Genomic DNA, 21,618 nt, shown 5'->3' on the forward strand with positions numbered 1-21,618 from the left:
GCCTTTCTTTTCTCCGACTGCGAGGCCAGAGAGGCATCCTGGGAAACCTCATTGAATAATTAATCTTTCCTTTTAAATAATTCACAAGTCCTGGTCTGCATAATTGCCGGGGACCCAAGAATGAATGAGTTGCATGGCTTTCCTTTCTCCCCTTTTGCCTGGAGGAAGGGCTAGGCATGGCTGAGTGGAACAGGACCCTGAGCGGCCTCTAACTAGATCATTATCTCAATGACATCTGAGCACGTAATGGTGAAATGATAGTCACCATCACATTCCTGCTGGGGCGGGGGGCAGAAAGCAGAGATTTTTACTTTCAACCCAAGCCCACAGTTCCTTTCCTGGCAGCCCACTCATCCATCAGGCCAACTATCAGTTCAGTTCAGTTGCTCAGTCGTGTCTGACTCTTTGCGACCCCATGGACTGCAGCACGCCAGGCCTCCTTATCCATCACCAACTCCCGGAGTTGACCCAAACTCATGTCCATTGAGTCGGTAATGCCAGGCCAACTATAGGCAAGTAAAATCAAAACATGACCGAAAACCCTCGGTTTACCACAAGGGCTGCCAAACTACAGCCCCCGGGTCAATCCGGCCCACCGTCCATTTTTGCAAATAAAGTTTTGTTGGCACACACCCACTCCCATCCGTGAACATGGAGTCTCTGGCTTCTTTCGGCTTCAGTGGCAGAGTGGAGTGGTCATGACAGAGATCGAAGGGAGAGCAAATTCTACAGAACTTGATTCTCTGGCGCCTTGCAGAAAAAGGCTGCTGATCTCTGGTTTACAACGCCACTGAAGCCATCTGTCTCTCCTGATTTGAACACAACTTTGCTAGGGCTGTCGACACTATGGAACTTCAGGGTTGAATAGGATTTCTTTTCACCTTATCAAAGGGAGGCCGGGAGGAGAAATAGAGACAAGAAGCAAGAGCCCTGAAAATCCCTCACTGGGCTCTGGGCCTTGAATATTTGAGATGAGGACCTGGGCTCTTGGGCAGGAAGGTGGTGATGGGGGGTGGGAGACAGGGGGTGTGGGGAGGGGTGGGCTACACACACTCGTAGATTTAAAGCATGAATCATGGTGCCTGGCACGTAGTAAATAGCAGGGCTCTTTGGTTGATTTGATCATTATAATGACTGTTTCCTCAAGATCGACTTTATCTTTCAGGGATGAGTTGATCACATAAATTATGATTTTCCCTGTACTTGTTGTTTGAAACCAGAAATTACGATCTTCCCCACTTGTGGAGCTGGGAAAGCTCCACCTCTGTCCGCATGGCCCTAGAAATGGTCAAAATGCCGGAGCAGCAGGCTAGCTTTGTGAGCTGGTCACTGCTTGTCTCTCCATAGACACTTGGTTCCTTTCTCCATCGGCAGAAAGCCAGCGTGCTTTGGAGCCAACAGAGCTATGTATATAAAAAGGAAATATTTCCAGTGCAGAATCCATACTATCCAGTAGGATCCCATAGTAAGCCCCCCCAAAGAGGGCGACGGAGGATGAGATGGTTGGATGGCCTCACCGACTCGATGGACACGAGTTTGAGCAAACTCTGGGAGATCGTGACGGACAGGGAAGCCTGGCGTGCTGCAGTCCATGGGGTCCCAAAGAGTCGGACACAACTTAGCGACTGAACAGCAAGCACAGCAACAACAAAAGCGGAGATGAGCAATAGGAAAGGAGAAAAATCACTTGAGATGTTTTTGCCCCAGTGACCTCATGCTTCGTCCTCGTCCTCCCCACCTTCCTCACCCCCAGACCCTGACTCTTTCCCAATATAATTTCCATCCGCTGTCTTCCTCCCGTCACTCACTAACCGCTCCCCCCGCCAAATCCTCCTCCGGAATTAATGGTCTTTACCTGGTGTCCCTGACTGCAGTCCTGTCCCCTCCAACTCACAGTCATACCGATCTTCCAAAACCAAACCCCATGGTACCACCTACCCTCCGAGAAAAGTCGTGATAACACGTGCGTTACATATAAATTGGCCCCTGGCGACACTCACTTACGAGGTTGTGCACCTTTCAGAACGTTTCCATGACCCTCGAAGGCAGCGCTGAGCCCACTCAGCAGTGCCTCTTACCTGCTTTCTGTCTCCATGGATTTGCCAAACCTGGATCATTCAGGTAAGCAAATCATACAATATGGTTTCGTGGCTGGCTTCTTTGGCTTAGCATCCTATTGTCAAGGTCTCATCCATGCTGCAGCATGCATCAGTACTTCATTCCTTTTTTTAAAATTAATTTTTTTAATATTTTGGCTGCAGCGTGTGGCATGTGTTAGTTCCTTGATGAGGGATCACCCCGGGGCCCCGTGCATGGAGTCTTAGCCACTAGACTACCAGCAAAGTCCCTTCACTTCTTTTTACCCTGGAATAATATTTCATTGGGCTTCCCTGGTAGCTCAGATGGTAAAGGATCTGCCTGCAATGGAGGAGACCAAGGTTCGATCCCTGGGTCGGGAAGATCCCCTGGAGGAGGGCATGGCAACCCACTCCAGTATTCTTGCCTGGAGAATCCCATGGACAGAGGAGCCTGGCGGGCTATAGTCTACGAGGTCTCAAAAGAGTTGAACGTGACTGAAGCGACTTAGCACTCACGATATTTCATTATAATACCACATTCTATTTATCCACTCACCTGTTGGGACTGTTGGGTCGTTTCCAATTTGAGACTATTGTACAAAGTGCACGTATCCGTGTTTCGTATTTTTCCAGTGGTCATGTATGGATGTGAGAGTTGGACTATAAAGAAAGCTGAGTGCTGAAGAATGGATGCTTTTGAACTGTGGTGTTGGAGAAGACTCTTGAGAGTCCCTTGGACTGCAAGGAGATCCAACCAGTCCGTCCTAAAGGAGATCAGTCCTGAATATGCATTGGAAGGACTGATGTTGAAGCTGAAACTCCAATACTTTGGCCACCTGATGCGAAGAGCTGACTCATTGGAAAAGACCCTGATGCTGGGAAAGATTGAGGGAAGGAGGAGAAGGGGACGACAGAGGATGAGAAAATTGGATGGCATCACCGACTCAATGGACATGGGTTTGGGTAAACTCCAGGAGTTGGTGATGAATAGGGAGGCCTGGCGTGCTGCGGTTCATGGGGTTGCAAAGAGTCAGACAGGACTGAGCGACTGAACTGAACTGAACTGCATGTATTCGAGCACCTATGTTCAGTTTTTTGGGTACATACCCAGGAGGAGAATTGCTGGGTCACATGAGAAATTTAAAAACATGTATTTTTTGGCCGAGCACCCCCCCCCCGGGAACCGAACCCACATACCCTGCATCGGAAACGCAGAGTGTTAACCACTGGGAAGTCTGGAGAATCTTATATTTAAGTTATTGAATCGTATATTTAAGTGACTGAGGCACCGTGAATGAACATGTTTCCCACCGTGGCTTACCATTTTACATCCCCACTCGTGTTCCTTCATCAACCGCAAAAAACATCTTCCCACCACCCCCTCTTCTGTTTCACACGTGCTGTCTTCTGCTCACCGTCGTCTTCCCCACCACATGCCCTCACTTTGCTATGTGCTCACGTCTCTGACTAGCACCCTCCTGTCTTCTCACTTGTTTAACCAGTTCACCCTCCCAGACTTTCCCTACAAAGCCCTCAAGTCCCAGATGGATGCCTCTGATGGACTTTGCAATCACAGCCCTCCCTGCACTGTCCTGAAAGTCATGTCGCTCACTCGTGTCCGACTCTTTGCGACCCCGTGGACTGTACAGTCCGTGGAATTCTCCAGGCCAGAATACTGGAGTGGGTAGCTCTTCCCTTCTCCAGGGGACCTTCCCAACCCAGGGATCAAACCCAGGTCTCCCGCATTGCAGGCGGATTCTTTACCAGCTGAGCCACCAGGGAAGCCCAAGAATACTGGAGTGGGGTAGCCTCTCCCTTCTCCAAGGGGATCTTCCTGACCCAGGAATCCAACTGGGGTCTCTTGCGTTGCAGGCAGATTCTTAACCAACTGAGCTATCAGGGAAGCTCCTTTCTATTTGGCGAGTGTCACCCACTAAATAGTAACAGTATCCTCCAGGCAGGCAGGGGGAACATCTGTCCTGCTCGTGACCTTACACTCAGTTCTCAGCACAAAGTTAGGTATTTGAACACATTAAATTCCAAGCATCACCCATGACAGGCTCAAGACTGACAATGGTGATTACGGGACCTGACACATGCTTCATCCTGGTTAGCAATGAGCTGGTTTCTAGCCTTCACTCCCCTCTCCTGCATCCTTATTTCTGTGTACCCATTATCTTCACGTGTCTCAGTGGCTCTGTCTTACGATGGGGTCCTTAGAAGCCATTTGTACTGAGGTAAGGGGCCCTGGTTCGACACATAACCATTTAAAACGGCTGGTAAAGAATCCGCCTGCAATGGGGGGTACCTGGTTCGATCCCTGGCTTGGGAAGATCCCCTGGAGAAGGGAACGGCTACCCACTCCAGTATTCTGCCCTGGAGAATTCCATGGACTGTATAGTCTATGGGGTCGCAAAGAGTCGGACACGCCTGAGCAACTTTCACTTTCACTTTTCACTTAAAACTGCAACGTTGTTAGATGGGTGCTTGTTAAGAATTAGATTCCTATTGCTTCTGATTTACTCTTTTTCCACAGTGTTGAACAAGCTGCCTCTATGATGCCGGTTAGTTATGCAAAACCAGTTATTGTTCAGTGAAACAAGGGTTGTTCAACCTTTGCATGCAAAAGTGAAGTCCCTCACTCGTGTCCGACTCTTTGCGACCCCACGGACTATAGTCTGCTAGGATCCTCTGTCCATGGGATTCTCCAGGCAAGAATAATGGAGTGGGTTGCCATTTCCTTCTCCAGGAGATCTTCCCAACCCAGGGATTGAACCCAGGTCTCTCACATTGTAGGCAGATGCTTTACCATCTGAGCTACCAGGGAAGTCTTTGCATGCAAAGGAAACTTTTAAAAAGAAGTCATTTGGCCTGCAATGAAATACCACATCCTAGGGGCTTCTCCAATGGTCCGGGGAGTTAAGACTCTGGGCTTCCAAAGCAAGGGGTGTAGATTTGATCCCTGGTGGCTCAGATGGCAAAGAATCTGCCTACAATGCAGGGGACCGGGGTTCGATTCCTGGGTCAGGAAGATCCCCTCAGGCAGGGAATGGCAACCCACTCCATTCTATGCTCAGCACTTTCACACACAGGTAGTTACACATGAGAAATCAGACTATGTCTACGTCAGCCTTGTGCAAGAATGTTCAAAGCTGATTTATTTACAGTCACCAAAAACTGGAAACAGTCCAGGCATCTTTCAATAGGAGAACGGCTAAATGGGCAATGACCTTGCTTTAGAATGCCTCCCGAGTGGTGCAATGGTAAAGAAGCTGCCTGCCAGTGCAGGAGATGCTGGAGACACAGGTTCAATCCCTGGGCCGGGAAAATCCCCTGGGGGAGGAACTGGCAACCCACTCCAGGATTCTTGCCTGGGAAATCCCATGGACAGAGGAGCCTGGCAGGCTACAGTTCATGGGGTTGCAAAAGAGTCGGACACAACTGAGCAGGCATACACATCCATAGAATGGAATACTACTCAGCCCTAAAAAGGAAAGAACGATCGATATATGCAACAACATATAAGGATAAACTTCCAAAACATTTTGCTGAGTAAAAGAAGCCAATCACAGAAGAGTATGTACTAAATGATTTGGGACATTCTATGAAGGACAAGTCTAATTTCTAGTGACAGAAAGTAGATCAGTGCTTGTTTCTGGGTAGAGAGAGGATTAACCAGGAAAAGTGACAGGGAATTACCTGATGATGGAAATTTTTGTATTTTGATAGTAGCTTGAGTTACACAGGCATATGTTATCACCAAAACTGATCAAACAGAACATTTAGACTTATGCATATCAGTCTGTGAAAACTAGATTTCAACCTTAAAAATGTAAAATAAAAGTCACCTTGCTGCTTGTAAATAAAAAGATGCTGTATGTGGTGGGGCTTCTCTGGTGGCCTAGTGGTTAAGAATTCGCCTTTCAATGCAAGGGACGCCGGGTCGATTCCAGGTCCCAGGAGCCCACGTGCTGGAACTACTGAAGCTTGTGAGCCCTAGAGCCCATGCTCTGCAACAAGAGAAGTCATTGCTATGAGAAGTCCACACACTGCAAAGAAGAGTATCCCCCATTCAACACAACTAGAGAAAGCCTCATACAGCAAGGAAGACCCACTATAGCAAAAAAAAAAAAAAATCTTAAGAAAAGATGATGTATGTAAATACCTCTTGTTTTTTCGTTTGTTTGTTTAATGGTTGGGTCTATGGAACAAGTTTGGGGCTTCCCTGGTGGCTCAGATGGTAAAGAAATCTGCCTGCACTGTGGGAGACTCGGGTTTGATCCCTGGGTCGGGAAGATCCCCTGGAGAAGGGCATGGCATTCCACTCTAGTATTTTTGCCCGGAGAATTTCATGGACAGAGGAGCCTGGCGGGCTACAGTCCATGGAGTCACAGAGTCAGGCAGGACTGAGTGACCGACATGTTCACTATGGAACAATTTAATTGCACAGGATCTGTGACCATATTTTAGGTGGTGATATTTGGTGGCATTCTTTGCTTTCTACTCTACAGTCATTTAATTTAAAAAAATGATGCTTAAAGATGAGATTTTTTTCACCATTGAAAATATTGCTGTATTTGAATAATTTTCAGACCCTTACTCTTGAATGCTCTTTAGAGTTAAAAAAAAAAACCTTTGTAGTATTTGTATGTTAGCTTTTGCTGTTTTGATCAATGGCTGTGAAATTTAATGGGCTTAAAAAAGACACTATTAATCTTGCTCACGATTCTTGGGCCAGCAATCTGGATTGGGCTCAGGCAGGTGCTTCTTCTGGCCTTGCTGGGCTCAGTGGTGCGGAGCAGTTACCTTCCTGCTTGTCAAGACTGAGTTAGCCATGCGTGCCATCAGCAGCTGTAATGTCTGAAGAAGGGCTAAGATTGTAGGGATCCAAAACAAGCATGATCAATAGGCAGAAGCGAGTTCATTCCGCTGTCTTCCGCAACCCCACACTTCCCATCTTAAAAAGGGCTCCCTTCTCAGGCTGCGTCTTCTGTGGAGTAGGCCTGGAGATCCTCCTGACAGTAAAAGCTAGCTGGTTTGTCCTCCCTGGCACTAAAGTAGCAGAAAAGCAAGCTTGATGTATTTTTGAAAATATGCAAGATTTTCAAAGAAGATGCAAGCCAAAAGCTAACAGGGAGGCTGTTTGGTTGCCAAGTCGTCTCCGACTCTTTGCGACCCCATGGACGGCAGCACGCCAGGCTTCCCTGTCCTTCACCGTCGCCCAGAGTTTGCCCAGGTTCATATCCATTGAGTCGCTGATGCCATCCAACCATCTCATCCTCTGTCGTCCCCTTCTCCTCCTGCCTTCAATCTTTCCCAGCGTCAGGGTCTTTTCCAAACAGGGCTGCAGGAAACTTAAGACGATGCTACAACAGAAAAAGAGCAATCCACTGTGCATTTTTCTTGTGGATTCTGGTTTGATCATCACAGAACCAAGAACAGACAGATTAACATGGTTGAGATGAACCATCGTTGCCGATTTCAGGTTTTAAGAAGTCACAGTAAGAAGGAAACTGTGATGCTTCCTTGTTAAAAACAGAAATTATCTACCTGAATGCTTAGAAGAAAAGGACAATTAGAAGCAGATGTAAGCATCTTTTAACATCTAGTTGGTTTCTTTTTATCATTTACCTATGATATGTAATACTGACTTTCCCATCTATTAAATTGAAGCAAATTACGTTAAAATAGAAATCTACCCAAGACTAGGAGAGATAGTAAAAGAGTCATTTCAACCTTGCACATGTGCATTAAGTTTTAATGTCAACAGCTAAGAATCTTGTTCTTTGGAAGAAAAGCTACGACCAACCTAGACAGCATATTAAAAAGCAGAGACATTACTTTGCCAACAAAGGTCCATCTAGTCAAAGCTATGGTTTTTCCAGTAGTCGTGTATGGATATGAGAGTTGGACCATAAAGAAAGCTGAGTGCGGAAGAATTGATGCTTTTGAGCTGCAGTGTTGGAAAAGACTCTTGAGAGTCCCTTGGACTGCAAGGCGATCCAACCAGTCCATCCTGAAGGAAATCAGTCCTGAATGTTCATTGGAAGGACTGATGCTGAAGCTGAAACTCCAATCCTTTGGCCACTTGATGCAAAGAGCTGACTCGTTGGGAAACACCCTCATGCTGGGAAAGATTGAAGGTGGGAGGAGAAGGGGACGACAGAGGATGAGATGGTTGGATGGCATCATCGACTCAGTGGACATGGGTTTGAGCAAGCTCTGGGAGATGGTGAAGGACGGAGAAGCCTGGAGTGCTGTAGTCCATGGGGTCGCAAAGAGTCGGACACGACTGAGTGACTGAACAACAGTAATCTGACATTCAAATTTCACTTTTACTTACAGAAAGATATTTCCTCTTCGCGGGCAGGGCAACGTTTTTTTTCTCCAGTGACGATTAACAGGTAATAATCTCAGTAAAATGGTTCTTCCGAAAGTCATTTATCCTAATAAAGCTGTAACGGACACTCATGCAGCAGGGTGTGAATATTCCTTCTCCACAGGGGCAGTGATGCAGATCCAGGAACAGAGAAGGAGAAATAAAGATGGTGCCGTCCCTGCCCCCACTGCGAATAAATATTTAATCTTTTCTGCTTGAGAAGTCTGATCCAGTTCGTCAGGTAATTGAGACTGTGATGTGGTGTCCTACGAGTTCCCCATTTTCGTTGCTCTTTTTTTCCACAAAGATATTATTTTCTGAAGGGTCGGATTTCTGAGTTGTAGAGCAATTGATTTAGCTTTCACATGTTACATTTATGAGTCAAATAGAAAAAAAAAAACCCAAAACCTTAGTTACATCTTTTTTTTGCTTTTTCACAGGGGGCGACAGAGGATGAGGTGGTTGGATGGCATCACTGACTCGATGCACATGAGTTTGAGCAAGCTCCTGGAGTTGGTGATGGACAGGGAAACCTGGTGTCCTGCAGTGCATGGGGTCGCAAAGAGTCGGACACGACTGAGCGACTGAACTGAACTGAATTATATCTACTTTGGGGCCTGAATTTCACCATCGAGAGTCCCTGGGTGCTTGTCAGACCTGTGCCCTCTCTTTAGACCATGCCCAACAACAGTCTGTGAACTCCCGTGACCACCAGCTAAAAAGTCCAGGCTCTATCTGGCTGTCTTGTTGTTATTTAAAAATTTTAGTCGATCCAAGTCTTCGTCTATAGGTTTTCCAGTAGTTACATACAGATGTAACTGATGCCAACTCCAACAGAATTGGACCAGAAAGAAGGTCGAGTGCTGAAGAACTGATGCTTTCAAACTGTGGTGCTGGAGAAGACTCTTGAGAGTCTCTTGGACTGCAAGATCAAACCAGTCAATCCTAAAGGAAATCAACATTGACTCTTCATTGGAAAGACGGATGCTAAAGATGAAGTTCCAATACTTTGGCCACCTGATGCAAAGAGCCTACTCATTGTAAAAGACCCTGATGCTGGGAAAGATTGAGGGCAGGAGGAGATGGGGATGACAGAGGATGAGATGATTGGATGTTATCAGTGAAACAATGGACATGAGTTTGAGCAAGCTGCAGGAGATGGTGAAGGACAGGGAAGCCTGGCGTGCTGCAGTCCATGAGGTCTCAAAGACTGGAACAAAACTTTGCAACTGAACAACAACAAAAAGTCCTCCTCATGCCTACACTTGGGCTCCAAGTCGAATAACTATCTAGATCTGGGTTTCTGCAAAGCAGACCCCGAGACAGCGTCTGAGTGCAGGCAACAGGCTGACGTGTGAGCAAACCTGGGAGGCAGCTTGGCAGACTGAGGAAATGAGAAAGGGAAGTGAAGGCAGACAATGAAGGAAGTCTCGCCAAGCCCATGAGTGTGAGCGCCATGGGCAGAGGAAGCCCCATTTCCCTGGGGCCCCCAGGGAGCTGGTGTAGCTCTGTACCTCAGAAGCTCTCCTTGTTCAGGAGGAGGGAGCTGGGGTATTTATACTCTGGCTCTCAGAGCTGTGTGCCGAGCACTGCTTTCAGGAGCCAGGTACCAATGACATCTGCCTCCCCCTTTCATGACATCTAAGAACGTCTCCAGACAGGGCCCGATGTCCCTGGTAGGTAAAATCACCCAGGCTGAGAACTCCACTGCAGAAGGAAGTGAGGATGGACTTTGACACGCAGCTCAAAGGCACCATCCCTTGCCTGAAAAATAGGTTCCTTCCCTGTCTCCAGGCAAACTCTCCTTTTAAATAATTATTTATTATATTTTTGGCTGAGCTGGGTCTTTGTTGCTGTGCGTGACAAAGTTGCTGGGAGAGGGGGCTGCTCCCCAGCTGTGGTGCTCAAGCTTGTCATAGAGGTGGCTTCTCTTGTTCTGGAGTATGTGCTCCAGGGCATGTAGGCTCAGTAGTTGTGGTTCACAGGCTTAGTTGGCCTGCGGCATGTGGGATCTTCCCAGACCAGGGATCAAACCCATGTCCGCTGCACTGGTAGGTGGGTTCTGCAACACTGTGGACCTCCAGGGAGGTCCAGTTCTTCCTTTCTTATTCATGGTCCAGCCGTGGTGCTATTTCCAGGTCTGACACCACTCTAGTCTTGATGCGCGGAGAAGGCAATGGCACCCCACTCCAGTACTCTTGCCTGGAAAATCCCATGGACGGAGGAGCCTGGTAGGCTGCAGTCCATGGGGTCACTAAGAGTCGGACACGACTAAACGACTTCACTTTCACTTTTCACTTTCAGGCATTAGAGAAGGAAACGGCAACCCACTCCAGTGTTCTTGCCTGGAGAATCTCACGGACGGTGGAGCCTGGTGGGCTGCCGTCTATGGGGTCGCACAGAGTCGGACACGACTGAAGCGACGTAGCAGCAACAGCAGCAGCAGTCTTGACGGGAGCCGTTGTGCGATGTTTTGCCGCTACTTCTGACCTTGTCAGCTCCACGTCTGGGGCACCCTCTTGGAGAGTCTGTGAACTACTTACTCTTCCCTGATAAATTCATTTTCTGTTTAAACTAGCCAGAGCGAAGGCCTATTGTGCAAAACTAAGAACCCAGACTGATACAATTGGCCTCATTAAGATTCACCCACGATCCCCTTCTAAAACCTAGGTCTTTTGTTCTTCAGGTTCAGAAGTCAGGCGGATATTCCAGGAAGAACTCACCAAGGCCAGTTCCCATGCCTGAGACCCATGGGAACATGTCAATTTCCAAGTGAATGTTTAGGTTCAATTCTGTCTCCATTATCTTTTTTTTTCCTCCCCCTTTCAGGACTAGTTGAGAAAGTTTGTAGGAGTCAAAATTCCATCTGATCTCGACACATTTATGCTTTTTGTCCTCTGGATTCCAAACACAGTCCACCCTAACCCTCTCCACTTCCCTTGTGGTCCTTTCTCCCCACTGGAGTGATTCCTTTATTTTTAACTCTCCCGAGCATCTTCTGTCTCCTTTTGCTTCTGACCCAATCTCTTTTCCACCTAATCATTTTTTTTTAATGAACTTATATAATTATTTGGCTGTTCCAGGTCTTAGTTGTGGCATTCCAGATCTTCATTGCAGCATGCAGGCTCTTTTAGCTGCGGCAGGTGGGATCTAGTTCCCTGACCAGGGGTCCAACTCAAGCCCCCTGCTTTGGGATTGCGGCGTCTTAGCCATGGGACCACCAGGGAAGTCCCTCTTCTGCACTGAAGTCTTATCCTCTTTTCCTCTTGCCGTATCTTTCTGTCTTCCCTCTCTGTCCAAGTCTCCCCTAAAGCGTCCCATCTCTGCTGCCCATCCTGAAGGTGAGGTCAGAGGCTCCCCGTGTTTCCAGGCTTTGCACCTTGGCCCCCCTGGGCTGTTCTGATGGGGTCTGCAGCATCACTGGTGACCACCCGCACGCTGAGGTGGAAATGTCTGACCCTGTACCTAGGTGGAGAGCCTGGCAGTCATATGAATGGGACCTCTGTGTTGGTAGAGCCCAGATTGCCTCAGGGCTCCGCCAGCTTCAAAGAAACTGTCCTGCATTTTCAGCAGCCCTCCCCCGCCTCCCAGCCTGTGACAACCTGCCGCCTCCCCTCGTCCCTCTTTGGAACTGTTCCCCGTGACTCATTCCTCCTGTGGGAGACAAAAGGGAGCCCTTGACTCCAGTAAAGGTTCAAAACAAACAAACAGAAATAACACATCACAGATTCCCAGGCAGGTGGGAGGAGGTGAAACGGAGGCGGCATTTTCCCACTATTGTGTGTGCGTGCGTGCCCAGTCGTGTCCGACTCTCTGTGACCCCCTGGACTGTAGCCCGCCAGGCTGCTCTCTGTCCATGGGATTCTCCAGGCAGAAATACTGGAGCGGGTGGCCATTTCCTTCTCCAGGGGGGATCTTCCTGATTCAGGGATTGAACTCACGTCTCCTGTGACTCGTGCCTTGGCAGGTGGATTCTTTACCATCTGAGCCACCAGGGAAGCCCCCCCCAAAATGAAACTGTTATTTGCTCAGTCACGTCCGACCCTTTGCAAGCCCATGGACTGTAGCTGCCAAGCCCCTCTGTGCTTGGGAATCACAAAGGGATTAAGAAATTTGCTTTAGACCAGAGAGTAAGTGGAAGGCTGGGACATGAACCCCAGCAGTGTGGCCCAAGAGCCTATGTCACAGCACTATCCTGGGCCCACCACACCCTGCAGTGCACCCCACCGTCTGCATGCGGTCTTGTGCTGCCTGCGGTAGCAAGACTCAAGATAGTCACTGATGATCCCCGCCTCCTGGGGTTCACACCCTTGCCTCACCTCCTCCCTCGTTGATACAGCTGCCCTCCGTGGCCAGCAGAATACTGAGAAAGCAACGGTGTGTGGCTTTGGAGGGCTGGGTCACGACAAACATCCCTGGGTCCCCTTTGGAGTCTTGGGTCGCTCACTCTAGGGGAGCCAGCCGCCAGTGTTGGAAGGAAGCTCAAGCTGGTCCTGTGCAGAGGGACTGTGAGGATGTCAAGTGCAGAGGAACTGAGACATCGTGTGGAGGGGCCCCTCCAGCCTCCAGTCTTTAGACGCTGTGGTCTCCAGCCTCTAAGTTTTCCCACAGAAGGCCAAACACCGTGAATTCAGGACCAGCTGTCCCTTCTGGGTGCCCTGTCTGGATTCCTGACCCGAAGGAACTCTGACGTGGAATAGATGTTTATGACCGTTTTACACCACTAGATTAGGGAAGGACTTATTATGCAGCAATACACGATTAATGTACAGCCGTTCCTGAGGACTGGAGACATCACCCTGCACTCAACTTGCTGTTCAGTTCAGTCACTCTGTCATGTCCGACTCTTTGTGACCCCATGGACTGCAGCATGCCAGGCTTCCCTGTCCTTCCCTATCTCCCAGAGTTTGCTCACACGCATGTCCATTGAGTCAGTGATGCCATCCAACCATCTGTCGCCCCCTTCTCCTCCTGCCTTCAATCTTTCCCAGCATCAGGGTCTTTTCCAATGAATCGACTCTTCTTATCAGGCAGCCAAGGTATTGGAGTTTCAGCTTCAGCATCAGCCCTTCCAATAAATATTCAGGGTTGAGTTCCTTCAGGGTGGACTGGTTTGTCCTCCTGCTGAAGCGTGAACTCGGATAATCCTGACCTCTTGACCAAGTCTGACAGCACACTGCTGCAGGAGAACAGATGAGGGCTCGGGAGCCGATGAAAGGACGCGCATGCTGGGTGCCAAGTGGCTGGCGGCTAATGTGAAATAGACAGGGAGCCTCGAAAGGTTATCTATGGCTGAAGACACACAAGGTTTCAAAGCCCAGTTAGTCACAGAGTTGCAACACTTTGGAGAGTGTCTCCAGCGGAACACGTGATGATTTCCTCCTAGAATACCTTCCTTTTCAGATTGTCTCCCAATCTATGGGATGAACGGCCAACAGCTACCTTCCTACATATGTTAGTACGTCTGCGGGACATAGTTCCCACACTCAGAAACAGTTCTGATTCACTCGTTTGTGTTGCCTGCAAATAAGCTTTTCAGGTTCCCTATTCCATTTTCATCTGTCTTTCACTTCACTGAAGTAAACCTGTTCCCGAGTGGCTTCTGGACATATTCATAACTTGAAAGACAGTTCTTGTCATGGCAATAAACTAAAGGCAACAAGGAAGTGAGAAGACACTCACTCTCCCCCAGGTTCCCTCCCCAACAGTCAAAAGGAAGATAGGAAAATCCCACTGGCTTTTTATAATATCTTAGATAATAAACCAGTGCAAGCATGCGAGCTCAGTCCTGTCTGACTCTTTGAGACCCCACGGATTGCAGCCTGTGCCAGGCTCCTCTGTCCATGAGATTCTCCAGGCAAGAGTACTGGGGTGGGTTGCCATGCCCTCCTCCAGGGGATCTTCCTGACCCAGGGATCGAACCCATGTCTCTCGAGTCACCTGCATTGGCAGGCAGGTCCTTTACCAGCTGAAACACCAGGGAAGCCAAGTAAACCAATGCCAGCCCAGAAATGTGGAAGCCTGACTGCCTTGGCAAGGATTCTGGCAGCTGGGGAGGCAGACGATTCTAAATATAATGGCTAAAAGAATTCAGCACTCGAATCACTCTCTCCACTTACCTCTGTCTCCTAGAGATCATTCCAATACATCGTGTCAGGAACAATTTGAGACAAGTGCTAGGTACACTCAGCAAGAAAGGTCCCCTCGGAAGCATCATTTGGAAGCTGGGATTGCTAAGTGGCCCAGGGATATGCTGAAAGGTGATTTCCTTGATTCAAGTGATTGGGGTGGGGAAAGGTCAATCATGGCCACATCAACAGCGAGACGAGTCAGGGGCTGGACAGCTTCTGGAAGAAACATTTTAAAGCAAAATACCCTTCCGTCTGTGACTTCCTTGGCCTCGAAGACTCAGAAAGTGTGTGCTGTTGTGCAGTCGCTAATACAGGTCCGACTCTTTGCGACCCCATGGACTGCAGCACGCTAGGCTTCCCTGGTCCATCACCATCTCCTGGACCTTGCTCAAACTCACGTGCATTGAGTCGGTGATGCCATCCAACCATCTCACCCTCTGTCGCCCCCTTCTCCTCCTGCCCTCAATCTTTCCCAGCATCAGGGGCTTTTCCAAAGAGTTGGCTCTTTGCATTCAGGTGGCCAAAGGATTGGAATTTCAGCTTCAGCATCAGTCCTTCCAATGAATATTCAGGACTGATTTCCTTTAGGATGGACTGGTTGGATCGCCTTGCAGTCCAAGGGACTCTCAGGAGTCTTCTCTGACATCACAGCAAGGGTATGGGACTGCTCTAGAACATGCGGCGTCATTCTCCACCTTGCACACCATCACTGAGGACACGGAACCTCCACGTGTGTTCTTTAAACTGCAGAGGAAAAGCCAATCGTAACACACATGACAAACACACACTCTGCACACATCTGGTTAGAATGCTCGCTGTTTCAGATACACATCACTGGTGACAAATGTTCGACACATTTGGATATAACAGAAGACACGGCAGAGAGTCCTAAATTACATTCAGGAGGTCCCCAGGGTTTGCAGGTGGGAAAACCAAACTGAAAACATTCAGATCGGAGTTGAAATATTTGAAAAGAAGTACACAGCTGTACGGCTTCCCTCATAGCTCAGTCGGTGAAGAATCTGCCTACAATGCAGGAGACCCAGGTTCAATTCCTGGGTTGGGAAGATCCCCTGGAGTAGGAAATGGCAATCCACTCCAGTATTCTTGCCTGGACAGAGGAGCCTGGCAGGCTACAGTCCACGAGATCGCAAGAGTCAGACACAACTTAGGGACTAAATCACCACCACACAGCCAGGGGGTATCTTTGCGCATGTTATTTTAGCAACCGCTTGAATACTGAGCCCTTGCTCCGTAATCACATCATGAGTTAATGCTCAGGGACACTCACTGTGGACTAAGCTTTTCACATTCCCTGCCTCACCTAATTCTCACTGCTACCGGATGGCAGAGAAAGGCACAGATGTGCTCCCAGGAAAATGACAGAACCTGTCCAGTGCTACACGGGCACTAAAAGGTGGAGATGGGGTCACCATGAGGACAGTCCACCTCCAGACCCAACTTCTTCCCCTGTCTGATGCTGCCTCTTGTACAGACAAAGACTTCTGCATATTTGCATAACGCCTTCAAATGCATCACGATAAATGCATCTGAACGTGATCACGCAATGTGTCACCCGTAAACTAGAATTTCTACCTTTTTCTGACAGTTTTATTCCCAATACAGTTTATTCCGAGTATTCTTCAAGAGGGTCAGTCACTCAGTCGTGTCCGACTCTTGGCGACCCCATGGACTGCAGCCCGCCAGGCTCCTCTGTCCATGGGATTCTCCAGGCAAGATTACTGGAGTGGGTTGCCACGCCCTCCTCCAGGGGGTCTTACCTGACCCAAGGACCGAACCCGGGTCTCCTGCATTGCAGGCGGGTTCTTTAACCGTCTGAGCCACCAAGAAAGAGTTTCCCGTGATTAATTCTTCATCTTGGCCTTGCTGCCCTAGAGCTGTTTTAGGAGTGGTTTCCCAGGCTTACACCCAAGTGGGAAACCACTTGGGTATGATAGTGGGCAGTCCACTTTGGTAGCTGCATAGTATGAGCTGATAAGTATTGGGATCTCAAAGGTAATGTTTCCAATAGGGGAAAAAAAAATATAAAAGCGCTGCAGGTAATCAATCTCTTTTAAGTCATGCTTTTACCCTTGGTCTCTTTGGCAGTTACCCAAATTATAAGACTTGCCACTCATTTCTGCTTAGTAATCTTGCTTTGAAACTCAGGAAGTACCCCTCACGCAGCCTTGTCAACGGGGAATCATTAACGCTGAGCAGACAAAATGTATATGCTTAATGTTTGTAATGAAATAAATGCCCGGGGTGCCCCCTGCGATTTAATGAGCGCACACAAGTTTCACAAGGAGGCGAGTCACAACTGCCATCTTCCATTATTCACTTTTGCACCTACAAGTAGAGACGAGGCCTGTTTTTACGAGACACGGAATGTCACCTTTTTGATTTTAAGCTCCAGCCCACCCCAGCCTAGTTCCCAAAGTAAAATGAGGTGGATTAACAGAGGAGGAAGGAGGACACCTAAGACCTTCTTTGCTGACAACTATTTACTCCCCATTGGAGAACTGGTGCTTCAAGGAAAACTAAGATGCTGACAAAGCTTTTTAGAGTTCTACTAGAATGTTAGTCGGGCTGTGCTACACTCCTGTTTTACAGGAAAAACTGGAAGCCAGGTCTTTACAGGACTCAGAAATGTGTACCCCAGCACCTGCCCTTTAGCTGTGAGAAAACGGCAACGTCAGCCTAATCGTCAATGAAATCACTGCAGATGGTGACTGCAGCCATGAAATTAAAAGACACTTACTCCTTGGGAGAAAAGTTAAGACCAGTGTATTAAAAAGCAGAGACATTACTTTGCCAACAAAGGTCCATCTAGCCAGGGCTATGGTTTTTCCAGTGGTCATGTATGGATGTGAGTGTTGGACTATAAACAAAGCTGCTACTGCTACTGCTAAGTCACCTCAGTCGTGTCCGACTCTGTGCGACCCCAGAGCCGAGCACCGAAGAACTGATGCTTTTGAACTGTGGTGTTGGAGAAGACTCTTGAGAGTCCCTTGGACTTCAAGGAGATCCAATCAGTCCATCCTAAGGAAATCAGTCCTGAGTGTTCATTGGAAGGACTGATGCTGAAGCTGAAACTCCAATCCTTTGGCCACCTGATTCGAAGAGCTGACTCATTTGAAAAGACCCTGATGCTGGGAAAGATTGAAGGCGAAGGAGAAGAGGTCGACAGAGGAGCAGATGGTTGGATGGCATCAGAGACTCAATGGACGTGAGTTTGGGTCAACTCTGGGAGTTGATGATGGACAGGGAGGCCTGGCGTGCTGCAGTCCACGGGGTCGCAAAGAGTCGGACACGACTGAGCGACTGAACTGAACTGAACTGAACCCTACACGTCACTACCTAAGGCCAGGCTTCCCCCGTTTCCTACCCTTCCTTCATCCCTTTCTCCTTCCCTTCTTTCCTTCCTCACTCCCTCCCCCTCCCTTTTCATGTGCTTCACTTAAGAATCCAAAGAACTCTAGCCCTGCTTCAAGATTCTTTATGCTGGGACTTCCCTGGTGGTCCAGCGGTTAAGAATCCGCCTGCCAATGCAAGGGACCCAGGTCAGGGAAGATCCCACAGGCGGCGGAGCAGCTAAGCCTGTGAGCTTCAAATACTGAAGCACAAGCACCCGAAAGCCCGCGCTTGGTGACAAAGAGGAGCCACTGGAGTGAGAAGCCCACGTTCTGCAACTAGAGAGTAGCCTCCACTTGCTGCAAATAGAGAATGCCTGTGTGCAGCAACAAAGACTGAGTGCAGGGAAAAAAAAACAACTTTTTAAAAAAATCAATGAAATAACTAAAACCTCAGTTCAGTCCAGTCTCTCAGTCGTGTCCGACTCTTTGCAACCCCGGGGACTGCAGCACGCCAGGCCTCGCTATCCATCACCAACTCCTGGAGTTTACTCAAACTCATGTCCATCAAGTAGGTGATGCCATCCAACCATCTCATCCTCTGTCGTCCCCTTCTCCTCTCGCCTTCAATCTTTCCCAGCTGGGAAAGATTGCTGGGAAATAAAACCCAGATTTATATATATAAAAAAAGAGTCTTGACTCTGGGATGGAAAGTTTCAGATGGTGCCCTTTGGTACCATGGGGATATCGGTTTCCCATCAAAATCACCCCTTCTTTGGAAGTGTCTCAGACTTCCCAGACACCAAACTGAATTGCATCTTCCCCACCCAGTTCTGCTCCTTTTTCATCTCGTTTACTAAAATGGATCCATCCTCCAACTTGCCATCCCGCCTGACATCTTTAAATCACTTTTCAGCTCCATCTCAGCCAATATTCATACAGAAAAGAGCACACACGATATTTTAAGCTCCCTGAAGTTTTCACAATGTAAATGCTCTCATGAAGCTGGCACCAGATGAGGAAGTGAGACATTGCTGGCGCCCTATAAATAATGTTTTCCTCTTTTGAGCTGTTTTTTTCCCCCCCAGATCTCATGAACTCTGAACTCTCTCTGTTTCCTCCTGGAACCCTCTCTCCCCTCGGGTTCATCTTCTCCTTGGTCTCTCAGTCCCCATCCACGTCCCTTCCCATCTTTTATCCTGCTCACTGGCAGCCTCAGGCTACAGAACAACCTGAATGTCATCTGTTCCCGGTTCAGAAACCCACTCTTGTTCCCTCGGTGCTAAGGGGTGAAAAGTCTACTTCCTCATCAAGAATGCAAGGTTCTCGGGGACCTGAGTGCAATCTGCATTTCCAGCTCTGCTCCCCACAGCTTTGCCTCATACAACTCATGACTGAGCCGAGTGAAAAATCCGCTGACCTCATGACACCACTCCCACGGACAGAGGAGCTACGGTCCATAGGGTCCCAGAGAGTCAGACACAACCGAAGCAACTCAGCATGATCGCGTGATAGAAATAGTAACAGCAAAGACAGCTAACTAGTCATAGATATTCAACACATGCGGGGCCCCTGATGAAGGTGTCACAGATATTCACCCTCGCAGCAACCTTAGGGGAGACATGCCACCGTCAACCCCCTTTAACGGAGACTGAGTAACTTAGCCAAGGTCACAGAACCGCATGTAGCCTCAGAGGGTCTGACCCTGGGACTTGTGCTTGTAAGCAGGACGTATACCAGGGTTTTCCAGGTCTATGATTTTACCTCCACTGTTTCACCCTGTGGGGCTTGCATCAGCAACTTTTTTTTTCAACCCACAACTGACTCAGTCTGCAAAGCTCAGCGAGTATAATTCCTCCTCCAGTCAACTCTGCTGGTTTCCTTCAACTAGAAGTGGGCTCTGACCATACCAGCCATTGTAGCTTCCCTGTGTGACACACATCCTTCGTTTAACTCATTCATTTAACGGACATGGTTGATTCTTATTATTCGCAGTAGCAATGGAAGCTCTAAAGTCGCCAGGAACCCTGATGAGTGAACACAGAACCACTGCTCCTAGGGGACAGACAAGGTTGGGTTCCTGTGAGCCTCTGCTACAATATTTCATTAATGGATCAGCACCTGTGCTTCTTTTATGCATGGGCCCTGTTCACAGACACCGTATCTAATAAATGCTACTGATTTCATTCGCACAGAGCTCATGGCCAGCACCATAACTCAGGCCTGGAGGAAGATCATCCAACACACATATTTTCTCCATAAGGCACTCAACAGCCTTCTTAGGCTTAGGAAACTAGACAGCACTTCTGCATTTGTGGCTCATTTTAAACAGTGATACCATCAGTAAAAAGCACCAACAGGCAAAAACAAAAAAAACATTGGCACTAAACGGCCTGTGAAAAACCTCAGCTGGCAACACGCTTGTCAAGCAACCAAACATTTTTCACCCTTGAGTATGTGTCTTTGAACGACTGTGAAAGCACCAGGGCTATTGATTTCAATAAATAACTCTTACTGAGAATCCACGAGTAATGAGGATGGACTCTATTCATTTCAACCTTGGGTTACCGTTATTGAGTAAGTGCCCCTCTTTCCTGCTAAGTTACAATCTCCTCAAGAAGAAGAGCCATGTTTGATTCATCTCTACGCTTCCCCCACCACAAGCCGAATGCCCTTCTCAGTTTACGGGCTCAGTAAATGATTTATTAAATTAATTAAAAGGAAAAGGAGGAGCTAGGTGGTGGTTCAGAGGTTCTTCGCTGTATCTGGCCTTCCTTCAGATATTTTTGGTCGACCAGATGGCCCAGCTTCCCTGGTGGCTCAGATGATAAGGAGTTCTGCCTGCAGTGTAGGAGACCCGGGTTCGATTCCTGGGTGGGGAAGATCCCCTGGAGAAGGAAATGGCAACCTACTCCAGTATTCTTGCCTGAAAAATCCCATGGATGGAGGAGTCTGGCAGTCTACAGCCCATGGGATTCCCAGAGGGTCGGACACGACTGAGTGACTTCACTTTCAGATGGCCTATGCCATCAAGATGCGTTCTGCAGTCTGTAACTGCCCACCCCCACCCCCCAAAGCATTTCTTCTTATTTTAGCACCAAAGGTATCGGGGAGTGAGAGGGAATGGGTATTTTTATCCTTGGAAATGTGCCATCAATGTAAACGAATGCAGCGAAATACTTTGGTGATACTCCCCAGCCCCGCGGTGATGTTTCAGGAAATCATACCACCACGCGCCGACAGTGGACCCATGACCCTGTGAAGTGGTGGGTTGGGGCGGTGGGGTGGAATGGAGGGAAAATGGAAACAGGCTCTGGGCCACTGGTCAGCTTTAGTCGTGACAGCAGCAGGGTTTTCACCAGGCACAATCCTGTCCATCCCCTCCTTCATTTTTCTTGGTTAATGCCTCCAACTCGTGGAAAAGACGTTAATGATTTCCTCCTACTGCTCCCCCCCCCCCACTTATTAAAGTTAGCTTGCCTCTCCTCCCCCACCACCCTTTACATTTTGAATGGAATGCAAAAATAATGAAGTTGTTGTGTTCAACATCCATGATCTTTAGCTATGTACACTTTATATATCAAATCAACGTGTTTTTTTTTTCCCCATTGCCATAACAGCTCTATCTCTACAATGATCATATGTGATTTTCCACTGCTACAGGAGACATGTGATTA

The 21,618-nt window shown here is 48.3% G+C and overlaps 1 protein-coding gene across 1 annotated transcript in view; it reads left to right on the forward strand.

Moving 5' to 3' along the window:
- Positions 1–1,272: 1,272 nt before the first annotated feature.
- LOC145535786 (uncharacterized) overlaps positions 1,273–21,618 on the forward strand; it is a 105,033-nt gene continuing 84,687 nt past the window's right edge. Inside the window, exons 1-2 of the mRNA XM_081564117.1 lie at positions 1,273–1,317; positions 2,024–2,121. Coding sequence (XP_081420243.1) covers positions 1,273–1,317; positions 2,024–2,121 — 143 coding nt within the window. The remainder of the gene's footprint in view (positions 1,318–2,023; positions 2,122–21,618) is intronic.

Source organism: Giraffa tippelskirchi, chromosome X (assembly GCF_054371585.1).
Source record: "Giraffa tippelskirchi isolate mGirTip1 chromosome X, T2T-mGirTip1v1.2.pri, whole genome shotgun sequence".
Classification (NCBI taxonomy): Eukaryota; Metazoa; Chordata; class Mammalia; order Artiodactyla; family Giraffidae; genus Giraffa; species Giraffa tippelskirchi.